General features: G+C 33.2%; 1 protein-coding gene and 1 pseudogene across 2 annotated transcripts in view; one reads left to right on the top strand and one right to left on the bottom strand.

Moving 5' to 3' along the window:
• The window catches only part of SNX16 (sorting nexin 16), a 43,508-nt gene extending 18,653 nt beyond the window's left edge, over nucleotides 1-24,855 (top strand). For both annotated transcript variants that reach the window (XM_032759934.2, XM_032759933.2), the window contains 5 exons: nucleotides 145-293; nucleotides 8,645-8,714; nucleotides 20,798-20,934; nucleotides 21,528-21,647; nucleotides 22,810-24,855. In XM_032759934.2, coding sequence (XP_032615825.1) covers nucleotides 145-293; nucleotides 8,645-8,714; nucleotides 20,798-20,934; nucleotides 21,528-21,647; nucleotides 22,810-22,906 — 573 coding nt within the window. In that variant the 3' untranslated portion in view covers nucleotides 22,907-24,855. The remainder of the gene's footprint in view (nucleotides 1-144; nucleotides 294-8,644; nucleotides 8,715-20,797; nucleotides 20,935-21,527; nucleotides 21,648-22,809) is intronic.
• On the bottom strand, nucleotides 14,931-16,342 carry LOC116813366 (heterogeneous nuclear ribonucleoprotein A1-like; annotated as a pseudogene).
• Nucleotides 24,856-25,304: the final 449 nt, after the last annotated feature.

Genomic DNA, 25,304 nt, shown 5'->3' with positions numbered 1-25,304 from the left:
ATAAAACAAGGCATAAAAAGCTTAACTGAATTTAATTCTTTTATCTTAAACTTATGAATAATTTCATGTAGTCAACAGGATAGATTTTGTAGAATTGATAGTGCTTGAGTTAAACATTGTATTTGCTCTTTTCTTCTTTTTCAGTTAAAAGAGATGTTTCCAGGTTTTCGGCTAGCACTTCCTCCAAAACGCTGGTTTAAAGATAATTACAATGCTGACTTTTTAGAAGATAGACAATTAGGATTACAAGCGTTTCTTCAAAATTTAGTAGCTCACAAGGACATTGCTAACTGGTATGTAACGAATTGAAATAAGAGATTATAAAAGCATTCCAATAACTGGCATAAATTAAAGAATAAATCTATGATCATAGTTATTTAAGCACAAAAATACAGGGTTGGAGTATAATTACTTGTCTTCTTTAACAAAGTACTACAAGGGATTTTCTTGCTTTCTTTCAAGAAGGACTTTATTTGATATTTCATTTTTATCAAAGCTTATTTTAAATAGTCAGTAAAGTGAAAAATCCAGTGTACCATGTACTAAACTGCCCAAATGTAAACTTTTGGTATTTTGTATTTTAGCAATGACTTAAACAAAACCACTTACATATTAGGAAAATTTTGGTTACTATGATACTATGTAAGAGTAATATTCTTTATATTTCTCCAAAGTAGTGTAAAAATATTAAAATTGTGAAGTTGGCTTAATTTACATAGAAGGTAGAGTGAAAATACCAAACAGCATTAAAAAAGGAAAAGAACAGATCTATATGGGTTTTTTGCTTCAGAATATATTTACAAGAAAATTGCTTAGTGGTTTAATATCAGCTAGTATCTAATTTTGGAACTTACGTTATCAGATAAATTGAAACTATTTTGAAAAAAAAGTAGAAAACATTTACAATGTAGCAATAGCTTATAGATAACTTGGGCCTGTAACTGTCTTGAGCAGTTTTTGACATGAGGATGGAAAACAAATTAAGAAAACCATTCTATCTAATTTTTTCTACCTCTTTTTCTCAACCTTTACATGTATCAAGTTTTTTCCTGCGTAACACACACGCGATATATATATATATTTATAGGTAGATATACACACATATATATACAGATATATATATATATATACATCTTGCTTTTCAATGTGTGCCACATAAGCCTGATGGCTTCTCAAGGTCTCTGCCCATCCTCCCTTATTTTTCTCTTAATGAAGGAACTACAAGCCAAACCCATTCTTTCTACTCCAGATTGATAGATGAAATTGTCTCCTCGACATCTTCAGATATCTCAGAATTATGTCAAACCTAAAACACATTTGAAAGTTCAGTCTGCAAACTTTTTTCCTCCAATTTGCAGCAGCATCATCTACCCAGAACCTGTGAGTCATCTTTAACACATCCTTCACTACCCTTAACATTTCCCTTGCAAGTACCACTCAAGTCTGTCTAGTTTTCTCCAACCCTGCCATCACTACCCTAGTCCAAGCAAGTATCTCTCACCTTAATTACAGTAGATGCTTTCTCACTGGTCTTCCTCCTCCCCTCTTACTACTATAGCCCAGTAGAGCCACAGTGATCTTTGTGATGCAGTTTGACTTAAAGTATTCTTTCTGGTCCCTGCCTACCTGCCTTCTTTCCAACCTTGGGTTTTGTTATTCCTGCCCACCTCCCCTTTTCTGTACATTTGCCATATTGGTCGTCTTTTAATTCTCTAAAATCAGCTTGCTCCTTGTTTCTCAGAGCCTTCAAATATGATATTTCCTGAAAAGGCAGCCTTTCACACTACTACCCCACCCAACCCTGACCTCGTACCTTACCCATCCTTCAGTTTTCAACACAAACTGCACTTCCTTAGGTAACTGGCCTCCTGACTGACCACTCACCACCACTACCACCACCACCAAACACTAGGTCAGTTCTCTGTCACAGAGTCTGCACCATCCCTTCTCAACTGGCTCTGATGCTTTGAGACACCATTCGTCACCCATAGGTAATGAATTAACTTATTTCCTATATTCTAAGATGATACTAGCTATGTGCCAGTCTCAATAGAATTGAGACAATAATCACTTAAATCATTATCAGTAGGGGTCAGTTCTCTCTTGGAATCCCAGCTGAGAAAGGCTAATTGGTACTTCACTTTCATAGCACTTCAGCTTATAATTATTTCTGTCAATATTTTTCTTTCTCCCACCAGATTGTAAGATGTATAACAACAAGTCATGTGGCTATTTTATTCACCATCCAATCTCTAATGTTTAGCACAGTGTTAACATAGTTGGTTCTCAATAGGTACTTCTTGAATGAATGATAGAACTATTGATATTCACTGATATACTGTGTTTTAGAAAAAAAAATTGAAGCCGATGTGACAGAGTTAGCGATTATGTGGTCTAGGTGGTGAAAACATTAGTGCTCCCCACTTTATATATATATATATATATATATATATATATTTATTTTACATCTCAAAAGAAAAAAGAGAAAAGATTAGTGTTAATTCAGACACACAAAGCAGGAATAAAAACCAGTAAACACCAAAATTATAGAGAAAGCCTTGGAAGAAAATATGTTTGGTAGCATACCGTAAAAGAGGACTTTTACTACCACCAAGAATTCGACATATCCTCTCCCCTTTTCTCTTATCCCTTGTTCGGTAAACCTTTATGTCTCTATATTTAAAATATTGTGGTGAATTAAAATCAAACGTGTTCTATAAATGAATTCTCTATTTTTAAAATACTAATAATAGATCTTAGTTGCTAAAGTAGAGATTACTAGGGCCATTTGAGATCCTGTCGTTTCTAAAGCTGCATAGCTCAGAACAGTGGTAATGGTCTTGCTCAATTCATAAATAGGCGTTTTAGGGAAAGAAAGGTTTCTTGGCCAAATAAGTTGGGGAAAGGTTTCATTTGATATCCCTAGAGGATTAAACGTTCTAAGAAATCTTGCATGAAAGAATCTAGTATGCCTTGCATTTGTTAGCCTACCTGCCTTTGTTGTATATCATCAGGCATTTAGGGAATGCAGGAAGATAACCTCAATTCAATTAAAAGCAGGGTACTTGTGCCTTGGTACCCACTATCTTTTTTATAGGTGATGAGTAGCATTTTTTATTTCACAGTGTAAGAGACTTGTTAACATATTGCTTAAAATGTGAGTCAGGGAAGAGGAGGAAGGGTTATTCATACAGAGCAAATCTTAGCATTTGCCCTGTATTAAAGGGTATAAAAGAGGGGATATATACTCACTGGTTTTAAAATTCATTTAGAGAAATTAGGCTCCTGTTTCAACAAAATAATGACATTTGTGAATTGCTACTTGGTATGATACAGTTTATAAAAGTAAAAAGAACTAAAAGAAGTGGGGAGATCAGCGCTGTTTGCAATGATCAAGCAATACTGAGAGTGGGATTTGGGGAGCCTGGAATGTTTAAGATTATGGGTAGGAAGATGGATTGAGTCAGAAACAAATAATTAGAAAGTATATAGAAAGTCTCAGGTTGCCAAATATTTATGAACGGATGGTTGATCCATTAAAAAACTAGCACAGTACTTTCCTACATTTTTTGAGATTATATCTTCTCATCCCTCACTACTGTTCCTTCTATAAAATACATACCTAATTCTAAATGTATCACAGACTAAATTATTGCACTGATTCTGCCATCAGTATTACTGTTGTACTGCACAGCCAAGATTTTAACTATCTCTGCAATCTAAATTCAAATAGTAGTTGGAGTATAAGGTAGTTCATCAGACAAAAGCTTGATTGTATCCAACAAGGTAGAAGAAGAGTGAAAGAAGATTCTCTCATTTTTTACAATTAAAAAGGAAGAGGGGGAAATCCCTCCTAAGGGAGAAAAGGAAAAAAGACAAAATCTCAGCATTTCTTTATGAAAACATAAAACTGCATGTAAAAGTCACTACATAAAAACATAAATTAGTTGCATATTACCTGCTGGGATGCCTGTTAGCATTCTGGTACAGTTGGAATGGCAACATAGAAAAAGCTTAGTATCTTTAGCTGGCCAAATAATTATTTGATATTGTTTATACATTAATATTAATTGTTTATTAATTGTTCTTTCACTTTTTGTATCCTTAGCACCTTACAACAAAGTTAATTCTTAACCTTCCTCTTGGCTAAGCACTTACCATTACACAATGGGCAGCCTTTAATGCTACATATTCTCCAACTCTTAACAAAGCAGAAATGGAAGAAAATACAAAGTGAATGGATGTTAAGGACTATTGATTTGAATATTTTAAAAGAATGTTGTTTTCAGATTTATTTAGAAAGTTCAAAGTAAGGATGCAGATAAAAACATTAATACTTACATAATAAACAAATTTATTAGAGATTTTATCTGTTCAATAAATATTTATTTAGAGCTTACTATTTAAAAGATGTTTTGACTATATAAAAATGAATTAGATACTCATCCTATTAAAAAAAACTGAATAGAAAGAAGACATACCCCCAGAAATCATAATGGATAGTTAGATCTCTTTTAAAGGTGGAAAAGAGAACTTTTGACTAGGAAAATTAGAAAAGGCTTCGCAGAGGGTGATAGTTGAACTGCACTTTAAAGAATTAGTGATCATTGGACCGGCAAGGAAAGATGAAGAAGGACTTTGCAAATGATAGGAAATATCATAATCAAAATGCAGAAGCAAGAAGGTACAGGTCTTGTACCAGGAACAACATGCAAGTCAGTTTCTCAAGGTGAATATAGCCTTACATTGCACAGTCTTAGTTAAAATATAACTGTTTATTTTACACTGTCTTGAACTACTTTTAAATTATTATGTCATTAATCAGCACAGCAAATATTTTACCATTCTCCATTTTTAGAAGTACTTCACATATATCTTATATGCCATGTTTTTCTTTTTAATTTTTCAAAATTCAAAAGTTAAAGTTATGTATTTGTCTTCACATTATCATTTATCTGTAAGGGGTTCAGTACCAAAATTCAGTATTTTTAATTCTACATCTATTTTTTTAAAGTTCAGGATGGATCTGGATTAATAGCAGTTCATGGCTTTAAAGAAAAGAAAATAGTATCCAAACATTAATATGACAGAACAATTGAAAGAAATGAGAATATTCTTTTAAAAAACTACTTGGGAGATATGATAGCCGTCTTTACATACTTGAAAGATTTGAAAGATTGTTTTTGGAAGGAAGGATTGATCATGTATATTTAAGAGTAGTGCTTCTCCAACTGTAGTGTGCCTGTGAATCACCTGGGATTTGTTAATGCTGACCCTGATTCAGCAAGCGTGAGGGGAAGATTTTGCATTTCTCACAGGTTTCTAGGTGATGCTGATACTGGCTGGTCTAATAACCTCATTTTGTTGAATAGCAAGGCTAACATAAAATAGGAATAACAGCAAGAAGTTAGAGGAAGTTACTATCAGCTCAGATTTTAAAAAGTTACCTGTCATTTCAAGCTGTCCAATATAAAAATGTTCTGCCTTTTGAAAAAGTAGATTTCTCTTTATCTTAACTATTTGAAGAGAGTAGATAACTATCAGTGGTATCAAAGAGGGAATTATTAAATGGGATATGTTTGATTAGATGACAAGTTAGGTCTCTTCTAGTTAAAAAAAAAATTCAATAATTCTCTACTTGAACAAGAATACTTAAAGATAACTTTTGTTCATTTGCAACCTGAACTATCTTTTCACAGGAAATGTAATCGTTAATGTCTCTAAATTGTTTTTATATTTTTTAATTTAAAAAAAGAAAATTTAAGATATTCAGAGAAGTTAATCTTAGTATTTTTATAAAATTATCTATACAGTAGTTCATATAATGCTGTCATGAGAATCAACACATTACTAAGGTTGGTTGGATGGTTTTTGCTACAAAATGTTATTTTGGTAGAAATTAAATTACAGATAGTTATAAAATTTGCAGTAAAGTCAAATATGTTGTTCTTAAGAGCATAGTTTGAAAATACAGTAAAACTCTTTTTAAAAAAAAAACTTCAAGAGAATCAAAGAAAGAGATGAATTTATAGTACAGATTTGCACTGATAATTAAAACAATGCTGAGGGATTTAGTAAATTTAGTCAACACCTGATCCCAATTTTAAAATAGTTTTCCCAAACACAGTAAAAATGTATTCCAGATAATAAAAGGAATAATGGCACACATAGGCAGTCAATAAATATTCACTGGATCTAAATAAAGTTATGTAGTCAGTGATTCTCAAGCAAGGGTGAGGGTTTCCTTTCCTAGGGGGAAAAATCTATCAGAATTTCTAAGAAGAAAGGAATTGTTTTCTCAATTACTACCATCTTCCAGAGATTCTTGTGTGTCCTCTCCTTAGAAAGAAAATAGGGTTTGAGGGTATTGACTGCTTTCTTTACTGACTGAGTCTTGTTGAAGCATGGGAAATGTAATGAGCCACTGAAAAGGTTTTATGTAAAGTTGCAAAGCCGGTTTCAAATTTTATTCTGCTACTGTTTAAAGAAAGTAAAGCATAGAATATAACCTTGGAACTATATGGATAAAAACTTAAAGAATCCATTGGATTTCATTTAAGTAGAACACTAGTGAGCCATAGATCGTAAAGATTTTTAGGGAAGGTGAATGAAACAGAATAACCACTCCAAAATGATTCCTCCAGCTGGATACACTGTCAACATTCACTGTCCATCTTGGCTAAATTTCTACTGTAAACCAAAGATATAAAAAGGGATATATGTGTACTCCTTTACCCCTTTTTCTTTCCTAGCAGTAGCAGTCCAATAGAGTAATTTGTAAACATAAAAGCAGCGTTAAAGTATGAGGAAATTTGAATATAAAACTGTAAGAAAATAATGTCTCACATTTGTCATATACTGAAAGTATTAAACAGGACCTTTCTTATATTTCTTAGCAGTTTGCTTTCAGTCTTAAGTGCTATTTCCTCAGGGTTTCATACAAACTTGACCTCTCAATCCCAGATAATTGATTTCCTAGGAGTCATTTGTATGTAATAGCAGGTGCCCCAGTATAAATAATGGGTGGATAGAAGTATAATATCTACATCAGAAGACCTTGTTCTACTCTGTGCTATCAGACCAACTGCAGTGTTCTACTAGAGGCCACGACTAGAGAGGGATGCAGATAAATCAGATGTTTTCAGAGAGAAGTGTCCAGCAAGGAGAATCCAAATGAACCAAAGCATAAGACAAAAGAATTTAAAGGTAGAAAAGGACACATATTCACACTCAGGGAACAGATTGAAAGTACATCTCTACCACCTGCACTTTCTGACAATAGACAAGTAATTTCACCTCTCTGAAATTTGGTATCATTTGTGAAATGGAGATCCAATACTTATCCTAATCGTACATGATTGTTGTGAAAATTAAATACAATAGAATATGTGAGCATATTAAATACAATAAGATATGTAAAATTCCATTTAACTCTTCATGGACACCTCCTGACATCATCAACCTGTCTGGCCTAATCTGAACCCAAAAGCCCTATTCCCTTTTTAGCATAAGTTGACATCCCCTTTTTGTAGTATATCAAGAAATCCTGGCTGGGCGTGGTCGCGGTGGTTCATGCCTGTAATCCCAGCACTTTGGGAGGCTGAGGCGGGCGGATCACCTGAGGTCAGGAGTGGGAGACCAGCCTGGCCAACATGGAGAAACCCTATCTCTACTAAAAATACAAAAATTAGCTGGGCGTGGTGGTGGGAGCCTCTAATCCCAGCTACTCGGGAGGCTGACGCAGGAGAATCACTGGAACCCAGGAGGCGGACGTTGCAGTGAGCCAAGATCACATCACTGCACTCCAGACTTCAGCCTGGGCAACAGAGCGAGACTGGTCTTAAAAAAAAAAAAAAAAAAAAAAAAAATCCTTTGTAAAAGGAAATTTGTAAAGATTTTATTTTGCAAATCTAAAATAAGGATCCACATTTATATTTTGATGTGTACATAAGAGTTGTCTCTCAGTCCAAAATTGCTTTTTAGAAAGGCAGGGAGGCATTTTTATTATAAGGAAGTTTGGTTATCTACCTCCTTAACCTGTTTCTCTGATAATAGCAAAGTATAAGCATAACAATATCATTTTTTAACAATTATTTTAAAATTTGTGGTCATTTAGAGATAGGATGGTTAGAATTTTTTCTCTCGAACTATCTAGGGAAAATATTTAAGTAAATTAATATAATAAACATGATTGCAAGGTCAGTCTTTAACTTGTTTGAGAGTAAATGGTTTTTGGTCACTTTAGAAGCATCTACTGAAACAAAAACAAGTGAGGTATAAATTAGAAATTGCATTTATTCATAAAAGGATAATGACTTGGACTAGTTCAGACTAATATGTCTTTGAAAATCATAAAGAGGCTATTCACTATGTTGGTCTCTTGAACCATTATTGTGAAGTGTGTTTTATGTCCTATAGTTTGTATGTAACAATACATTTGTGATATTTATGTTCTAAGATCTTAGAAAACACCTTAAGATCTTTGCATCTTCTATAGTTTTATATTTATATTTAGTTACTTGTATGAAAACACATAACTAACTTGTTTAAAACACTGTACAGCTTCAAAGTAACTTTTGCTTTTTGCTATCTTTTGCAAACTTATTTGTACTTCAGATCATTTTTTTTTTTTTCCTTTGAAAAGCCTTGCAGTGAGAGAATTTCTTTGTTTGGATGATCCACCGGGTCCATTTGATAGCCTAGAAGAAAGCAGGGTAAGTGCTGTATTATATAGCACATGAAAAGAGGAACAAATACAGTACAATAACTACATTGTTTCTTGAATGGAATAGCAAGCAGCAAAATATTATAATTTCAGGCTATGGTAGTTTTGCACAGAAAGCTTTCAATGTTTGAGTCAAAGGTTGCTTTCAGTGAAATACATAGACTTAGCTCAGTGAAAAAGTAAAAATTCATGTCTTATAGTCAATAAAGCTCTAAAATTAAATCCTGCATTATTTATTTTTACTGTTTCAAAAAATGATTTGGGGGACCTTTTTATATTTAATAATACTATGTGTAAACTGAGTTTTCTTCCATTTGAATGTCAAAATGAGAAATGTACAGCTAAAATCAAATTTAAAACTTCAGGGGTAGGAGTGATTATTTTGTTATCAGTTTAGCTCGTGCCTGATGCCTCTCAAATTACATTAATTGACGTGTTAAAGTGTCCTGTTTCTTGAAGCAATAGCCTAGATTCACAAAACAGATTTGGTAATAGTAGATTAGCTAGGATTTTATGCAAGTTTTTTCCCCAAATGTTTAATGGCATTTAAATGGAACAGATTTAATTGGTAGATTTGTAATGTTTTCATTCAAGCTGAGTCAGTTCTTTGTGTTAGATTGAATGCCATGGCCTTTTTAAAACAGCTTTATTGGAGTAATATTTTCATCCATAATATTCACCAATTTGTTGTTTGCTATTCTACTGAAAATGTACAGTTTAATACTTTGGAAATTTATAGAGCAGTTACACCATCATCACTGTAACCCAATTTTAGAATATTTTCATCACCTCAAAAAGAATTCCTATAAGCCATTTTGCAGTTAGTCTGCACCTCCAGCCCAAGGCAACCACTGATCTGCTTTCATTCTCTACACATTTGCCGTTTCTGGATATTTCATATAAATAAAATCATACAATGTGTGTTTGTGTGTGTGTATTAGTTTACAATATACATAACTTTTATATATACAGTCTGCCTAATATATAATATACAGTATTACAATCTTTTACACCTGATTTATTTCACTTAGCATGCTTTTGAGGGTATTCCATGTTATCCTCTATAATTATTTCATTACTAAATGGTTTTTCATTGTTTGCATATACCACATTTTGTTTATCCAGTCACCCATTGAGGGATACTTGGATTGTTTCCAGTTTTGTGATATTATGAGTAATGCTATGAACAATTTCATATAATGTTTTGTGTGAACATATGGTTTTATTTCTCATGGACTGAGAAATTCTACTTCCCTAAGAGTAGAAGTGTTCAATCATGTAACAAGTTTAACTTTTTAAAGAAACCAATAAAGTTTTTGCAAGTTGCTGTATTCTATTCTCACTTGTACTGTATGAGAATTCTAGTTTCTCTATGTCCTCACAAACATTTGATATTATCTCTCTTTTGGATTATAGCCATTCTCTTGGATAGGTAGTGATATTTAATTATAGCTTTAATTTTCATGTTTCTAATGATTTTTTGATATTGATCATCATGTCACATGCTTTTTAGCCATTCATGTTTTCTTCAATGAAATGTCTGTTCATGTCTTGCCCATTTTTAAAAAAAACCTGGGCTGTTTATCTTATTCAGTTATAAAATCTTTACTTTAGATATTAATCCTTTATCAGAGATACAATTTGTAGATATTTTCTTCCAGTCTATAGGTGTCTTTTCATCCTCTTAATGGCATTCTTTGAAGTGGAAAAAGTTTTTAATTTTAATGAAGTTTATTTTGTCACCTTTTTAAATGGCTTATGCTTTTACTATTGTATTATAAAAACTCTTTGCCTAACCCAACATTACAAATATTTTCTCATATATTTTTTTAATTTTATATTTAAGCTCTTACAGTTAGGTTTATGGTCTATTTTGGGTTAAATTTTTTTAAGGTGTTAGGTAAGGGTCTTAAGTTCCTATACCTATCTTAATTTTTTTTAGTTCCTTTTGTTTAATTATGTTAACACTTCTGTCAGAAATCAAATGACCATGAAAAGAAGGGTTTGTTTCTGGACTCTTAATTCTAGTCTGTTGATCTATTTTCCTGTCCTTGTGCCAGTATGATACTGTCTTGTTTACTGCAGCTCTATTATCATTACTGTTTGCATAGCATATCTTTTCCCATCCTTTTACTTTCAGTCTGTTTGTATCTTTCAACCCAAGATCCATCCTTTCTACATAGCATGTAATTGGGTCTTGATCTGTTATTCTTTCTGACATCTGTCTTTTACATCTGCCATTTTGCAATTTGTTTTCTGTTTCTCTCATCTGTCCCCATCCCATTCCTCCTTTTATCTTGTGTAAAATAATTTTTAGTATGCCATTTTGATTCTTCTGTAGAATTTTTTACTTTTTCTTATTTTTCAGTGACTGCTTAAGGTATTATATTTCAGTGAAATATAAACTTGGCTCCAATATCTCTCTGTTTCCTCCCTCTTTCTTTGTGTTGCTATTGTTATCTATTTTACATATATCTTATAAACCTAACAATACAGTGCAATAATTATTTCTTTATACAGTCTTTTGTGCTCTAAAGAACTTAAGAAATGGGAAAATATATTTCATAGATTATTTTATTTAATGCACATATTTACTATTTCTGGCCCTCTTCATTTCTTCCTGTAGGTTGATGTGATCATCTAGTATCACTTCCTTTCGGTCTCATAATCTTTCTTTAGTTTTTCTTGTAAGACAGGTCTGCTAGCAACAAATTCTCACAGTCTTTGTTTAGCTGGAAATAGTCATTTTTGAAAGATAGTTTTACTGACAGATTTTTTTCTTCCAGCACTTTGAATGTGTCATTCCACTGCCTTCTGGCCCCTATTATTTCTGATAAAAAAAAAAAAAATCAACCTTTATATTGTTTCCATGTGCGTGATGAGCCATTTTGCCCTTGCTGCTTTCAAGATACTCTGTTTGTTTGACTTTCAGCAGTTTTATTATGATGTATTGGGATGTGGATCTCCTTCTGTTTCTCATGCTTTGGCTTCATTGAGCTTTTTGGACTTGGCAGATTAATGTTTTATATCAAACTTTGGAATTCGTTAGCCATTATTTCTTCAAATACTTTTTCACTCCCTTTTTCTCTCCCTTCTCCTTCTAGGACTCTCATTACTTGTATATTTGTATACTCTATGTTGTGCAAAATGTGTCTGAAGTGCTGTTCATTTTTCTTCAATTGCTTTTTTCTCTGATCTTCAGATTGGAAAATTTCTATTAATCTTCAGATTCACAGATTTATATTTTGGTCATATTAAATCTCCTGTTGAGCCCCTCTTGTTAATTTTTCAGTTACTGTGCTTTTCAAGTCCAAAATTCTCAATTGCTTATTTTTTAACTGTTCTTTCTCTTTATTGAGATTTTTCTATTTGTTGACTCATTATCATTATCCTTATCATTAATTCAATTTTTTCTAGTTTATTTCATGTATGTAATGGTTGCATTAAAAATCACTGCCTGATATGCCTAACATTTGGGGCCATTTAGAGATAGCTTCAATTGACTTCCTTTTTTCCTGAGTATGCTTAGATTGACCTTGTTTCTTTGAGTGTTTTATACATTTTTTTGAATACAAGATGTTTTAGGTGATATACTGTAGCAACTCTTGATTCTTAATCTCTGCCTCCTATAGTGGTTATTATTATTTTGTCTGTCTGTTTAGTAACTTGCCTGGACTAAATCTGTGAAGTTTGTCTCCTCAGCAATGTGTGGTCACTGGTGTCTTTTCTCAGTGTTTTTTTCCTCATTTTATTTTTAAGCCTGGCTTTCTTTATTTCTGCATAGCTTAATGTTCAGTCAACAGTTGGTCATAAATTTTGCTTATACCTCAAACTAGTAAGATTTTTACACTCTGGTAATGGATCTGTATATAGTCTAAGGAGTGCATTTAAAGTTAAGGTCATTTTCAAGTATAACGTAGATTTTAGTTTCTGCTGAATCCTTTCCCATCTGCTATTCTATACATGCATATGAGCTCTGTTGTCCTGTGTGGCTTGAGTCTCAGGCTATGTGGAAAGCTTATCAAGGCCCCATAGATATATCGTTTCCCAGAACTCCCTATTAAATCCTGGCTAGATCATTGCTTCTGGGTTTCATTCAGCCTTTTGGCTACCATTTTGTCTCTTTGATTTAGAATCTGTTCAGAAAATTAAGTTTTATTTTAAGTGAACATTGGGCTGAAGAAGCTAAGTGTTTATCACTCCTTTTCCAGCTCAAGGATTCCAGGATTTTTATTCCTTTAAAGTATAGTATTCTTTCTTCTTGCAAGACAGCCTTTAGTTCATTTTTAATTTTTAAATCAGTCCTTTTACAAATAAAAATAATAATTTGAATATCTTTTTAATGTTCTTAGTTCAAAATATATATTAGTTAGTATGTGTCAAGTATCATAACTTGGCAGGGGAAGAGTGGAAGCTGATTTGAATTAGGATTTCTCATCCACACTATCGGCATTTAGGGCTGGATAACTTTTTGGTGACTGTGGCTAGAACACAGCCTGACATGTGCATTGAAAATATTTAGCAGCATCCTAGGCCTCTACATATTAGACACCAATAGCATTCCCACTCATGGCAAGTAAAAATGTCTCCAGACATTACCAAGTGTCTTCTGAGTTTAAAATCGCTCCTGGTGTAGAACCACTGATTTAAATAAATCACAAGGCAATATTAAGTTTATACACTCAACAGAGTAATATGGAATGTATCTCCTAGACTCTTTCTCTAAAATAAATGCATTTTCCTACAGGTGTATTTGAAAATATGTGTTTATTTGAACAGTGAATGAAGAAATTCTGTGTTTGCTCCTCTCCTTCAAAGTAAAATCTACAGTAACCTAATGAGATATATATCTCTTTTGTCTGCAGACTTACTTAAGCAGCCTCTCATTTTAAGAAAAATCCCGAAATGACTTATTAACCCACATTTCTTGGAGTGTGAAATTAAACTTATTCAAAGGATACTCATTTCAGCAAATCTTTAACCTACTTTTCTCTGTTTCCTATTTAAGGTAGTCATTTCTGCCCCTCATATACTTGTACTAAAAGAGAGAATTAAGGTTAGGGATATAAATTAGTCTACCTTTTTTTGGGAAAATTCAAATTTATTACTTGTATGGAGATAATATAATTGGAAGAAATGAGGTCTTACTATATTAACATTAATGAATAGCTTATAATTCAAAATAAATTATAATTTTTAATATTTTATATGAATTATAAGTACAAATAATTAAAGCAAAATTCTTAAGCCATCTATTCTCTACCTAAATTGTAATACATAATGAAGCTGTTTTCTTAGAATCACGTGCTAGCAGATTTTCCTGTCCTGATGGAACTGTTAGATCTCTATCCCAGAAGGAAATTTATATCAATATGGCCTTCCAATGACTATTCTAAGGACAGTCTCCATTCCTATATACATCTTTCCTAAGGTACCTCTCTCACTGGGATGGATGTTAATCTTGGAAGAAACCCGAGGTTTTAAAGGTACTTTCCTAGGAATACAATTGTTTCATTGTTAGATATTCTCTTCAACTTCACTGCATATGCTAAAATTACACCCCAAATTTGTTATATCAGTTTGTACTTTTATCAACAATATATTTTCCTTTTGCTCTATATCACCACTAATACAAGTATTGTCAATCTTTTAATTTTTGTCAGTCTGATGTGTATAAAATAATATCTTATTGTTACTTTAGCCCAATTTTCTTGATTACCAGCCAGGTCTGGCATCTTCCATAGTAGCTGTTTGGGACTTCTGTAAATTTCCTGCTCCACATTCTTTGTCACATTTTTTGTGGCTCTTGTTCTTCCTTACACACCAGCACATAAACATATTTCTCCTAAATTTCTTTCTAATAAGTGTAAACTTTTGCTTTTCATACTCAGGTCTTTTTTTTTTTGAGAGAATTAAATTGTTTATTGATTACACCTAATAATGGATGATACACAAGCTTCATTCCCATCTGTAATTTTATCTGGTACCATTTCTCAATTTAAATATATTGCATATGATCTGCCAACAATCATTTTTATAACCAATAATTCCATGATTTTGCTTGGGTAATCCCTTTTAATGGTGAACTTCAGGTCACAACAGTAACTATCAGTTCAACTACACCAAGGTTTCTGAAGACAATGACTTCTCCACCCAAGCAGGTTGTATGTAAATTCCAAATAGAACCTGGCATCACTCTGAAGGAATTCTAACTTCACACTGTTGGGGAAATTTACCAAGATGGCTTCAGAGTAGACTAACTTTACACAGCACATTAAAAAACAAAGACATTTATTCAGCATCACAATCAGACTATTACATTTAGCAATCAACAGCCTGGGTGCAAAAAAAAAAAATCTACATTAAAACCCTTTGTTGGAAAGCTTTACACTTTCCACAGAACAGAAACTAAAATAACCTGTTATACAATTAGTCAGAAATACAGTCCTCGAGTTTTTTGCCCATGCCCATGAGTATTTGTCTAAAACATGTCTTCTTTGTAGCAGCTAGGCCCTGCCACCACTGTGCTTGGCTGAGTTCACAAATCTGTTGTTACCTGTAGCTTCCCTGTTACTTCTCTGGCTCTCCTCTCCTGCTGAGCTTTGTTTCCCAATTAAAATCTTCTGCCACTGCCATAGCTACTGCTGCTCCTGGAACTGCCATAGCCACCTTGGTTTCATGGTTTGGCAAAGTATTGGCCTACACCACCATAGGGGCCAGAGCTTCTGCCTCCAAAGTTTCCTGTCTTCATGGGTCCAAAATTTGAAGACTGATTGTTATAACTGCCAAAATCATTGTAGCTTCCACCACCTCCAAAATTGCTTCCATCATTACCAAATTCATTATAGCCATCCCCACTGCCACCATATCCACCACCACCACAGCTGCCACCAAAGCCACCATGACCCCTGAAGTTACCTCCACGACCAAAGTTGTCATTCCCACCGAAACAACCTCCACAACCACCACCAAAGTTTCCAGAACCACTTCGACCTCTTTGCCTGGATGAAGCACTAGCCATCTCTTGCTTTGACAGGGCTTCCTAACTTCACAGTTGTGGCCATTCACGATATAGTGTTCCTGAATGACCGTCTTATCCATGGAGTCATGGCCATCAAAGGTTACAAAGGCAAAGCCCCTTTTCTTGCCACTGCCTTGGTCAGTCATGATTTCAATCACTTCCATTTTTCCACACTGTCAAAATAATCTCTTAGGTGATGTTCTTCAGTGTCTTCTTTAATGCCACAAATAAATATCTTTTTCACAGTGAAGTAGGCAACTGGTCTTTGAGAATCTTCCCTTGAGACAGCTCTCTTTGATTCCACAACTCTTCCATCCATCTTCTGTGGACTTGCATTCACGGCTGCATCCACCTCCCCCACAGTGGCATATGTGACAAACCCAAAGCCCCTGGAGCACCTGGTGTTTGGATTTCTCATTACTGCACAGTTTGTGAGGGTTCCCCATTGCTCACAATGGCTCCTCAGGCTCTCATCCATTGTTTCAAAGCTCAACCCTCCAATGAAAAGCTTCCTCAGCTGTTTGGGCTCTTTAGGAGACTCTGACTTAGACATGACGGCAGGGAGAAGAGAGACTTTAACGATGCTTCTTCGGCAGCATCCACGGGCAGAAAGGTCTTTTAATTGATTTAACATTTTCTGTATGGATGACCAGTGATCCCAACCTCATTTATTTAAAAGTTCATCCCTACTGCACTAATTAGTAATTATTCTAAATAGTTGAGTGTGAATGGGTCTGTTTATGGTCACTCAGTTCTTTCTTTTTTTTTTTTTTGAAGCAGTCTCACACTGTCACCCAGACTGGAGTGCAGTGGCGCCATCTTGGCTCACTGCAACCTCTGCCTCTGGGATTCCAGCAATTCTCCTGCCTCAGCCTCTTGAGTAGCTGGGATTACAGGCACACACCACCACACCCGGCTAATTTTTGTATTTTTAGTAGAGACGGAGTTTCTTCATGTTGGCCAGACTGGTCTTGAACTCCTGACCTCAGGTGATCTGCCCACCTCAGCCTCCCAAAGTGCTGGGATTACAGGCATGAGTCACCATGCCGGGCCACTCAGTTCATTTTTAGTAGTCTCATCCCTCTGCTGGTACTATATTGTGTTAATTACTATAATTAAATAATCTTATTAACTGGCAGAACAAGGGTGCCCTTATTTCAAGTTGGCTATTCACTTTTCCATATGAATTTTAGAACAACTTTGTGAGTTCCATGAAAAAATCCTATTGCCATTTTGTTTGGAATTTTAATACATTTATTTATTAATTTTGAAGAGTATCTTTATAGTATTGAATCTTCCTATCAATAGATCTTTGCATATAGAGGGTTTTTTTTTAAGTTCTTCAATAAAAGTTTACATTTTTTTCTTCTAGGGAAAGCCATAGGATTTCTCATCATTTTTGTTGATGAAATAATTGGTATTTTTATTACATTCTAAGTAACTAGTTTTATTATTGATTTTTATATATCTATTTTGTATGTCACATTCTCTTGTTAGTTTATAGATATGTTTGGATTTTCCGTATAGGTAATCATATCCCCTGCAATATTAACAATGTGTTTTTTCCTAATACTTAATATCTTTCATTTCATTTTTCTGTATTATTTTGCTAGATAGGTTCTTTGGAGGTTAATTGAAGCCATTATGGTGGGCATCCTTTTCCTCTCATCCTAACTTTAATGAAAATGATCCTGTATTTTGCTGTTGGATATGGAATTTTCTATAGGCTGGTGGTAGTTGTGAGTTATGTCGATTTGTTTATTGTTTTTGTTGTTGTTTTTAGATTAAAGAAGTTCTATTTCTAGTTTGCTAAGAGGTTGTAGGGATGTGTGTGTGTGTGAATGCTTTCACTTGCATCTGTATAGATGATCATATGGGTTTTTTTTAATCTATTGGTGTGGTAAATTACATTCATAGATTTTCAGATGATAAAACATTGATTATGAGATTAACTCAAATTCAATGTGTTTTTTTAATTACTGGATTTGAATTGTAATGATTTTATTTAGAATTTTGGCATATGTAATATTTATTTCTGTTACTACCCTTTGTTGGGTCTGGCATCAAAATTATACCAGTTTTATAAAATAAGGAATAGTCCCTCTTTTTCTGTTATCCAGAACCATTTGAATAAATGCATATTGGTTGTTCCCTAAGCGTTTGTTAGAATTCACCTGTAAAACAATCTGAATTTGATATTTTCTTTAGTTTGTCTTATAATAGATTTTTTAACAACTGATTCTGTTTCTTTAATGTCTGTAGTTTATTCAGATTATTTGGGGAGGTTTCAGTTTTGAGAATCTGTATTTTTCTAGAAATTGACCATTTTGTATAGATTTTAAAATACATTTTTTTCTGTTTTTTTTTTTTTTTTTTTTTAGATAAGGGTCTCGCTCTGTGGCCCAGGCTGGAGTGCAGTGGCGCCATATTGGCTCACTGCAAGCTCCGCCTCCCAGGTTCACGCCATTCTCCTGCCTCAGCCTCCCGAGTAGCTGGGACTACAGGCCCTCGCCACCACGCCTGGCTAATTTTTTTATATTTTTTAGTAGAGACGGGGTTTCACCGTGTTAGCCAGGATGGTCTTGATCTCCTGACCTCGTGATCCGCCTGCCTCAGCCTCCCAAAGTGCTGCTGGGATTATAGGCGTGAGCCACCGTGAAACTGTTGTTCTTAGTAGTATCACATGACTTTTGAACATCTCTTAACATATCTTTAGTTATATATCCACTTTGAATCTCACTGGTGTTTCCACTGGTCTTTTTTCCTTGGATTTGGTGTATTTTAATAGTCTTCTCAAAGAACCACTTTTTGCCTTTTTGATTCTCTTGATTAAATTGTTTTCCTGTCTCTTAATTCCTTTCTTATACTTGGTTTTAGTATGTTCTTTGATTTCTTGAATTGGATGCTTTCTCAGTTGTTTCTGGTATTATACAGTTCTTTTATATAACAGTCAAATTGCATCTCACAAGTCTTAATATTTTCATTCTCTTTCATATTTTATATTGTTCTATTATCTTGTTTGCTCCATAAATTTAGAATTCTCTTTAATTTTTCAAGCACTTTTTTCTTATATTATTGACTGTTTTTTAGTCTATTTGCATTTTTTTCAGATATCATGTTCTTTCTGACACCATTTCTTGGTTATTGTTGACAGTGTTCCGCAGTCTTTGGGATCTGCACATATGTGATAAGTTTTCTAAATTTTCCATGTGTGCTTGAAAAGAATACGTATTTCTTAATTGTTAGACTCACAGTTCAATATATGTTCATCATCTCAAACTTACTAATTTGTATTGTTAAAATTTTTTTAATCTTAACTCTTTTTTTATTTAATCCATTAATTGCCAAGAGTTATGTCAAATTTACCCCTTATGGTGTGGATTTGTTCAATTTCTTCTTGTAATTATGCATTTAAATATATTCCTGGTGAATTATTACTTTTATTATTAGGTAGAGACTCTTTGTGCCTAATAATGTTTATCACCTTGAACTGCATTCTGTCAGATATTAAGAAAACTACAACTTTTGGTAGGGGAGAAAAGGCTAACATTTGTCTGTTGCCTTTAAGTATGTTTCTACTTTTGTATTTTAAATATGGCTGTTTTAAACATCATACTTTTTTTAATACAATCTGAAAAAATCTGTTAAGTTTTGAGTTTATTTTATATATGGTAATGACCAATATATTTGTATTTATTTCTATTATTTTGTGCTTTTTATTCTGCTTTATAAAATGCTTTTTTACTCCTTTCTTTCCTTTCATGTTATTTAATGAGTTTTTCTCTTTGTTCTCTGCTCTTGGTTTTTAACTTCTGTAGTCATTGTCTTTTATTTAATGGTCATTTTGGAAACAGATTGTTTACAGCCCTCCTGAAAGTTGGCCATCATTATTATTTCACACAGTCAATGTTTCTTTTGATTTACCTGAGTGTTTGTCACTTTCATTCCTCACCATTCCTACTTTCATCTTTCTTTTGGGATTCAGTTAACTACTTCTTAAAGTACATAATTTAATAGTTCTTTCAGTGAATGTGTATTGGTAATGCTTAGATCTTTGATGTTCAAGTGTCTTTTAATTTTGTTTCATTCTTGAAGTACGATTTAACTGAGTGTAGAATTCTACCTTGATAGTTACTTTTCTCAGTGCTTTAAAGTGTTTTCCACTGCCTTTGACATAGATTTGTTTTATGACATCCACTCTCAGTTCCCTGCTTACAATTTTATAGTAAACTGGTTTGTCTTCCTGGTGTTTTAGAGATCTTCTATTTGATTTTGGTATTTGCAACTTCAGTATCTTGTATTTATGTATATATTTGTTTTTATTTGTCTTCCTTATGATACATTATTTTTCCCAAAATCCATATGAGGCTTTTTAGATTAGATTCTTCAGGTGAGACTTTACCTCACCCACCTAGAAACCAGATTGAGACAAACAATCTTTCTTGATGTTTTTCTGTGTTGTTGAGTGACTTTTATTAATGGGCTCTTTAGGGTCTTTGCTTTATTCCTGAATCTATCATTTTTTATCACTTACTTCCCAGAATGTACCTGACTCCTCATTTCTTGTACCATCCTGGTACTGCAACCCAAGTGTCAAGGTTACCAAAATGCTATTACAGTAGTATATCTACTGAGCTAATACAAATGGCATCAACCACAGTTGATTTTTTTTAAGTGTAATCATGTATGACTAGGCAAAAGTAGATTAAAGAGAATAAAAACTAAAGCAGTAGTTGCCAATTATTTTTTATCCCAGTTCTACACTAGAGGGATATTACATACTCACTTCAGGCACACTAGCTTACTACTATAAGTCTTAAGAAAAAGAACTTGTAATTATGTCCCCCTGGTGGATGGGAACTAAGAAAGTTAAGATACCAGTGACCTAAAAAGATGAGGGTAGAGAACAAATCATTTGGAGTTTCATACTATTATTTTGATTGTCTATGTTCTTTGACTCTTCAATAATGCTCTTGAAAAAGATACTGCATTTGTAATTAATTGTATTCTTTTTCTGCATGTGTTTAGTTTTGTTTGTTGTTTTTTTTAAGGCATTCTGTGAAACTTTAGAAGAGACAAACTACCGCTTACAGAAAGAACTACTTGAAAAACAAAAGGAGATGGAATCACTAAAGAAACTGCTCAGTGAGAAGCAACTTCATATAGACACTTTAGAGAACAGAATCAGGTGTGTTGTGATACTTGCATTTCTACTCTGACTAATTCAACCCTTAATACTCTGGGCTAAATGCCCCTTATATTTTAATATGATTTAGGAATTTTCTGATTCTGAAAGTTGTAGGCTTTTGGCATACTTCATTGGGAAAATTATGCTTTATTTAGCATAATTTTGCTAAATAAATTTTGAACATTGAAGGATGGGAAACATCAGGAAAATAAGCCACTAACTGTTCAACAAGGTAAACATTATTCATTTTAATCATTGTTAAATCATTATTAAATAAATAATCATTATTAAATGGAATACATTATTTTATTTAAGTGACATCTTAGTTTCTAGGCATTTATGCCAGCTTTTCATATATGAGAGCTCTGGTTTGCCATCTCATCAGCATATCTTGAATTGATGCTAAAGTCATTTTAAATTAATCATAGCTACTAATTTCTCTGTTGACTTCCAAAGTGAGCTGTTTATTAGCTATGTAACTACATTAAGACGTAACAGCTAAAGACTGCTATAGCTACTACCTGTATTCACAACATTAAACATATGCCTGTTTTGTTCATAGAAAATAACTTGTTGCTATAACATACTTTTAGAACATTGTCTTTAGAACCTGAAGAATCACTGGATGTGTCAGAAACAGAAGGTGAACAGATCCTAAAGGTGGAGTCCTCTGCACTTGAGGTTGATCAAGATGTCCTGGATGAAGAATCTAGGTATATAATATTTCTTTTTTTTTTTTTTTTTTTTTTTTTTTTTGATGGGGGTCTACTTTTGTTCCCCGGGGGGGGTGCGAGGGGGCAGGTATGGACACCCAAAAACCCCCCCCTCCCGGTTCCCGCCATTCTCCCTCGCCCAGGCTGGAGTGCAGTGGCGCAATCTCGGCTCACTGCAAGCTCCGCCTTCCGGGTTCACGCCATTCTCCTGCCTCAGCCTCTCCGAGTAGCTGGGACTACAGGCGCCCGCCACCACGCCCGGCTAATTTTTTGTATTTTTAGTAGAGACGGGGTTTCACCGTGGTCTCGATCTCCTGACCTCGTGATCCGCCCGCCTCGGCCTCCCAAAGTGCTGGGATTACAAGCGTGAGCCACCGCGCCCAGCCTTATAATATTTCATTTATGATAGCTTAATTCTTGAATAATTGGAGGAAAGTGATTCTAATACTCTATAGAGTATTTTTTTATGAACTCAGTGTTACTGTATCATGAATCTGCTAAGCAAACAGAATGAATTGGAGATCTTTTAGGCTCTTCCTAAAATATTTTAAAATAAAAACACTTTAAAAATAAAAAGTGTCTTTGACATCAGGCTGTAAGTTTTCTCATTACTTACTTTAGAGCTGTGTCTGCATTAACTGGCCTCTGACTCAGGTAATTAATTAATTTTTAAAATATTAACAGATTACCTTAATCTCCCTCAATATCACCCTTTTTCCATTGAAAAAGTAGGATACTATAATATAATAGCAAACCACCCTTCTTACCTAATAGGAGTGATGAAAAGGTAATGAATTTAAAAGCACATAGAGTTTTTATTGCATACAAATCCAAGGTAATTGCTAATAGTTTAGTGGCAATGGTTGACTATAATTCTGAGAATAATTTTATGTTGATAAAGGTAATTACCAAGTAGATTTTTATTGGTAAATGGTAGTTTGGAGAGCTGAGTTTAAAAACCTATCTCCAAAGGTCTTACCTGGCAATGACAACTTAAATATATCAAATTTCTGATTGAATGTTTAAATACTCTTTTACATTAAATACTTTTACACTAAGTATGTAGATACTCTTTCTATAAGGTAGAAGATTTTTAAAGGTAATAGTGAAATGAAATAATAGCATGCATCCAATCCCATCATGTTCCTTTTTTTTTTTGCAGAGCTGATAATAAACCATGCTTAAGTTTTAATGAACCTGAAAATGCTGTATCAGAGATAGAAGTAGCAGAAGTGGCATATGATGCTGAAGAAGACTAATATATCACAAGCAGTTCCCTCCATTTAGACTATTCAACAAATTTAGAAGAGTGGCAAATACTATTTTAAAAGAAGAACCAAGAACTGTAAAACATATAGAAAAGAGCAAGAATGCACATGTATAAAGTTTACATAAAGAAGTTTTTTTAAGTTATTGAGATAGGAAGTATATTCACTGCTGCTTTTAATTGTATTTTATCCAATTATATTTAATACACTAAAAAAAATCTTGTTGGAATTCTGTTATCAAGGCCCACATTCTTAAATGCTGTGCATAAATTATTATGGTGTTTTGCCTATATATTGCTCCAAACTACTGTGTATATATGTGTGTTAAATCACCAATTATATTAATCAAATTGAAATTAATTGCATGTTACTATCTGGGTGATATATTCTTCTTTATATCTCTGACATGACATGTTTTCATTAATAGTTTAAATCAGTGACCATCATAGTAAAGATAAAATTTGGTTGAGTTTTTAATGTTTACATGTTTACCATCTCTAAATAAAATTTGCTTATTTGAAATGTTAATGCTCTTTAGAAAAAAAACTGACTTTCTAGTACCAAAGGAAAACTACTTGAAAGAGCTGTAATCATATAGCTAAAGTGATAAGATAGCCTTGATTTTAAAAGCTGATTCATTAATATCAAAATACTTTAATAAGTGTCGCAGTTATTAATATGTTACATTTGTTTAGTTTCCACATAATCTTTATCTCTACCTAGATTTAGTGAGTTTCCCTCTTTCAGAATACTACCTCCTTTTGTTAAGGCATATTCTTTTGAAAATATAGATTCTAAATAAATAGGGGCTTATACAAAAAAGAAAACAAAAAGCCATATATACTGCAAAGTTCCTAACTGGCTTGACTCCCGACATTGCATTTTTATTTCTATATATGTGACGATGTTGTTATACTGTATTATGGCTGATTTTCTTTTTAATATATTTAGCCAAGTGATGCACTTTATGATAATTAAACTCTTTTGTGCCAAGTTTAATTGGTGGATTTCTTTAGTAAGTAGAGTTAGGAGAAAGAATTATGTAGTGCCTTTACTATTTCAATTTCTACAAAAGTCGTCTAGGGTCTTTGAGTCAGCTTTATGAAAAAATGTTTGTTTATTTTAGCTTTGTGTACAGTCATTAAAAGTGCCTTGTTTCATTTTTATAGGATGCAGTTATTTTTTTTCTATTTTCACTGTTTAGCATATTGCTGTTAATATGCATTGTAATCATGCTGGCATTTTGTAGTCCCAGTCGGTATGCTTTCTAAAAACTGAGAGAAACTTACTGGGGAAATAGAATAACAATCTCCATTTTTTTCTTTACCATCTAAAAGTTTATCAGTATCTTGATGTATATATTAAGGTGTGGCTGTTTAAAATTCTACTGACATATATCAACACATTCAATGGCTGTTGTTAACCTTTGAAGTAAAAAGGAGATCACTTTTTACCAAATAACCAAAAATTTTTAGTCTTTGTCAAAGTGCACAGGTATGCTCTCAGAACATTTTTCACAATGTGTATTAGAAATATGTTTGCTATCCTTAGAGACAGAAATGAATATAACAAATTGATCTGCTTATTTATTAAAATTATTATTCTAGACTTACAAAAGGCTTAAAAAGAACAATCATTTAATCAGTACCATTCTGAATCTTATATAACAGATCTTTGCCAAATTCTAGATATTATAGTGTTGCCTGTCTGTTCTAAAGTGAACCACCCACTTTTTCAATCTGGCTTTTTGGAAGATTATATTTAAAGTTCTGCAAGGATGAAGAAAAAAATCTGTTAATTAGGTAAACCACTATTATTTATATTTATAATTTACTTTTTTTTTACTTTTATAATGCATTTTACTCCCAGTATTATGTTCATTTAATAAATTATTTTTTCACTACAACAGTAGCTGTGTTGTTCATATGTTGAATACCATTTCCCCCTCCATTTTCTATATTCTCCCTATCTTTTACAATTATTGTAAATTTAATTATATTTAAGTGCTGGATTTCACAGATGTGGAATGAGTCTGATTTTCTTTTTAGGTTTACACTTTATATTGCTGATCATTTTTTGAAAGTCTTTGTAAATAGGTGCAATGCACTTTAACATAACCTATATTAATTCTAAAAATTGAATGTAACTGAAACAACATTTTTGTGGATAATCTTTTAACTTAATCTTTTAAAAATAAGTTTACATATAGTTAATACAACCATAAAACCGCATTTTAAAATGTATGTACTACATTGAGATTAGCCATTTACAGCACATTTATTTAGAAAAACGATGCTTATATTATCTATGTAGTCTAGTTCAGTCTGTGATATTAAAAGGGAACAGTGGCTTTAGATATAAAAATAATTTGGTTTTGAAATGGATTTTA

Source organism: Hylobates moloch, unplaced genomic scaffold, assembly GCF_009828535.3.
Source record: "Hylobates moloch isolate HMO894 unplaced genomic scaffold, HMol_V3 SCAFFOLD_9, whole genome shotgun sequence".
Lineage (NCBI taxonomy): Eukaryota > Metazoa > Chordata > Mammalia > Primates > Hylobatidae > Hylobates > Hylobates moloch.
Note: the sequence above shows the minus strand (reverse complement) of the source record. Positions and strands in the feature narration are given on the sequence as shown.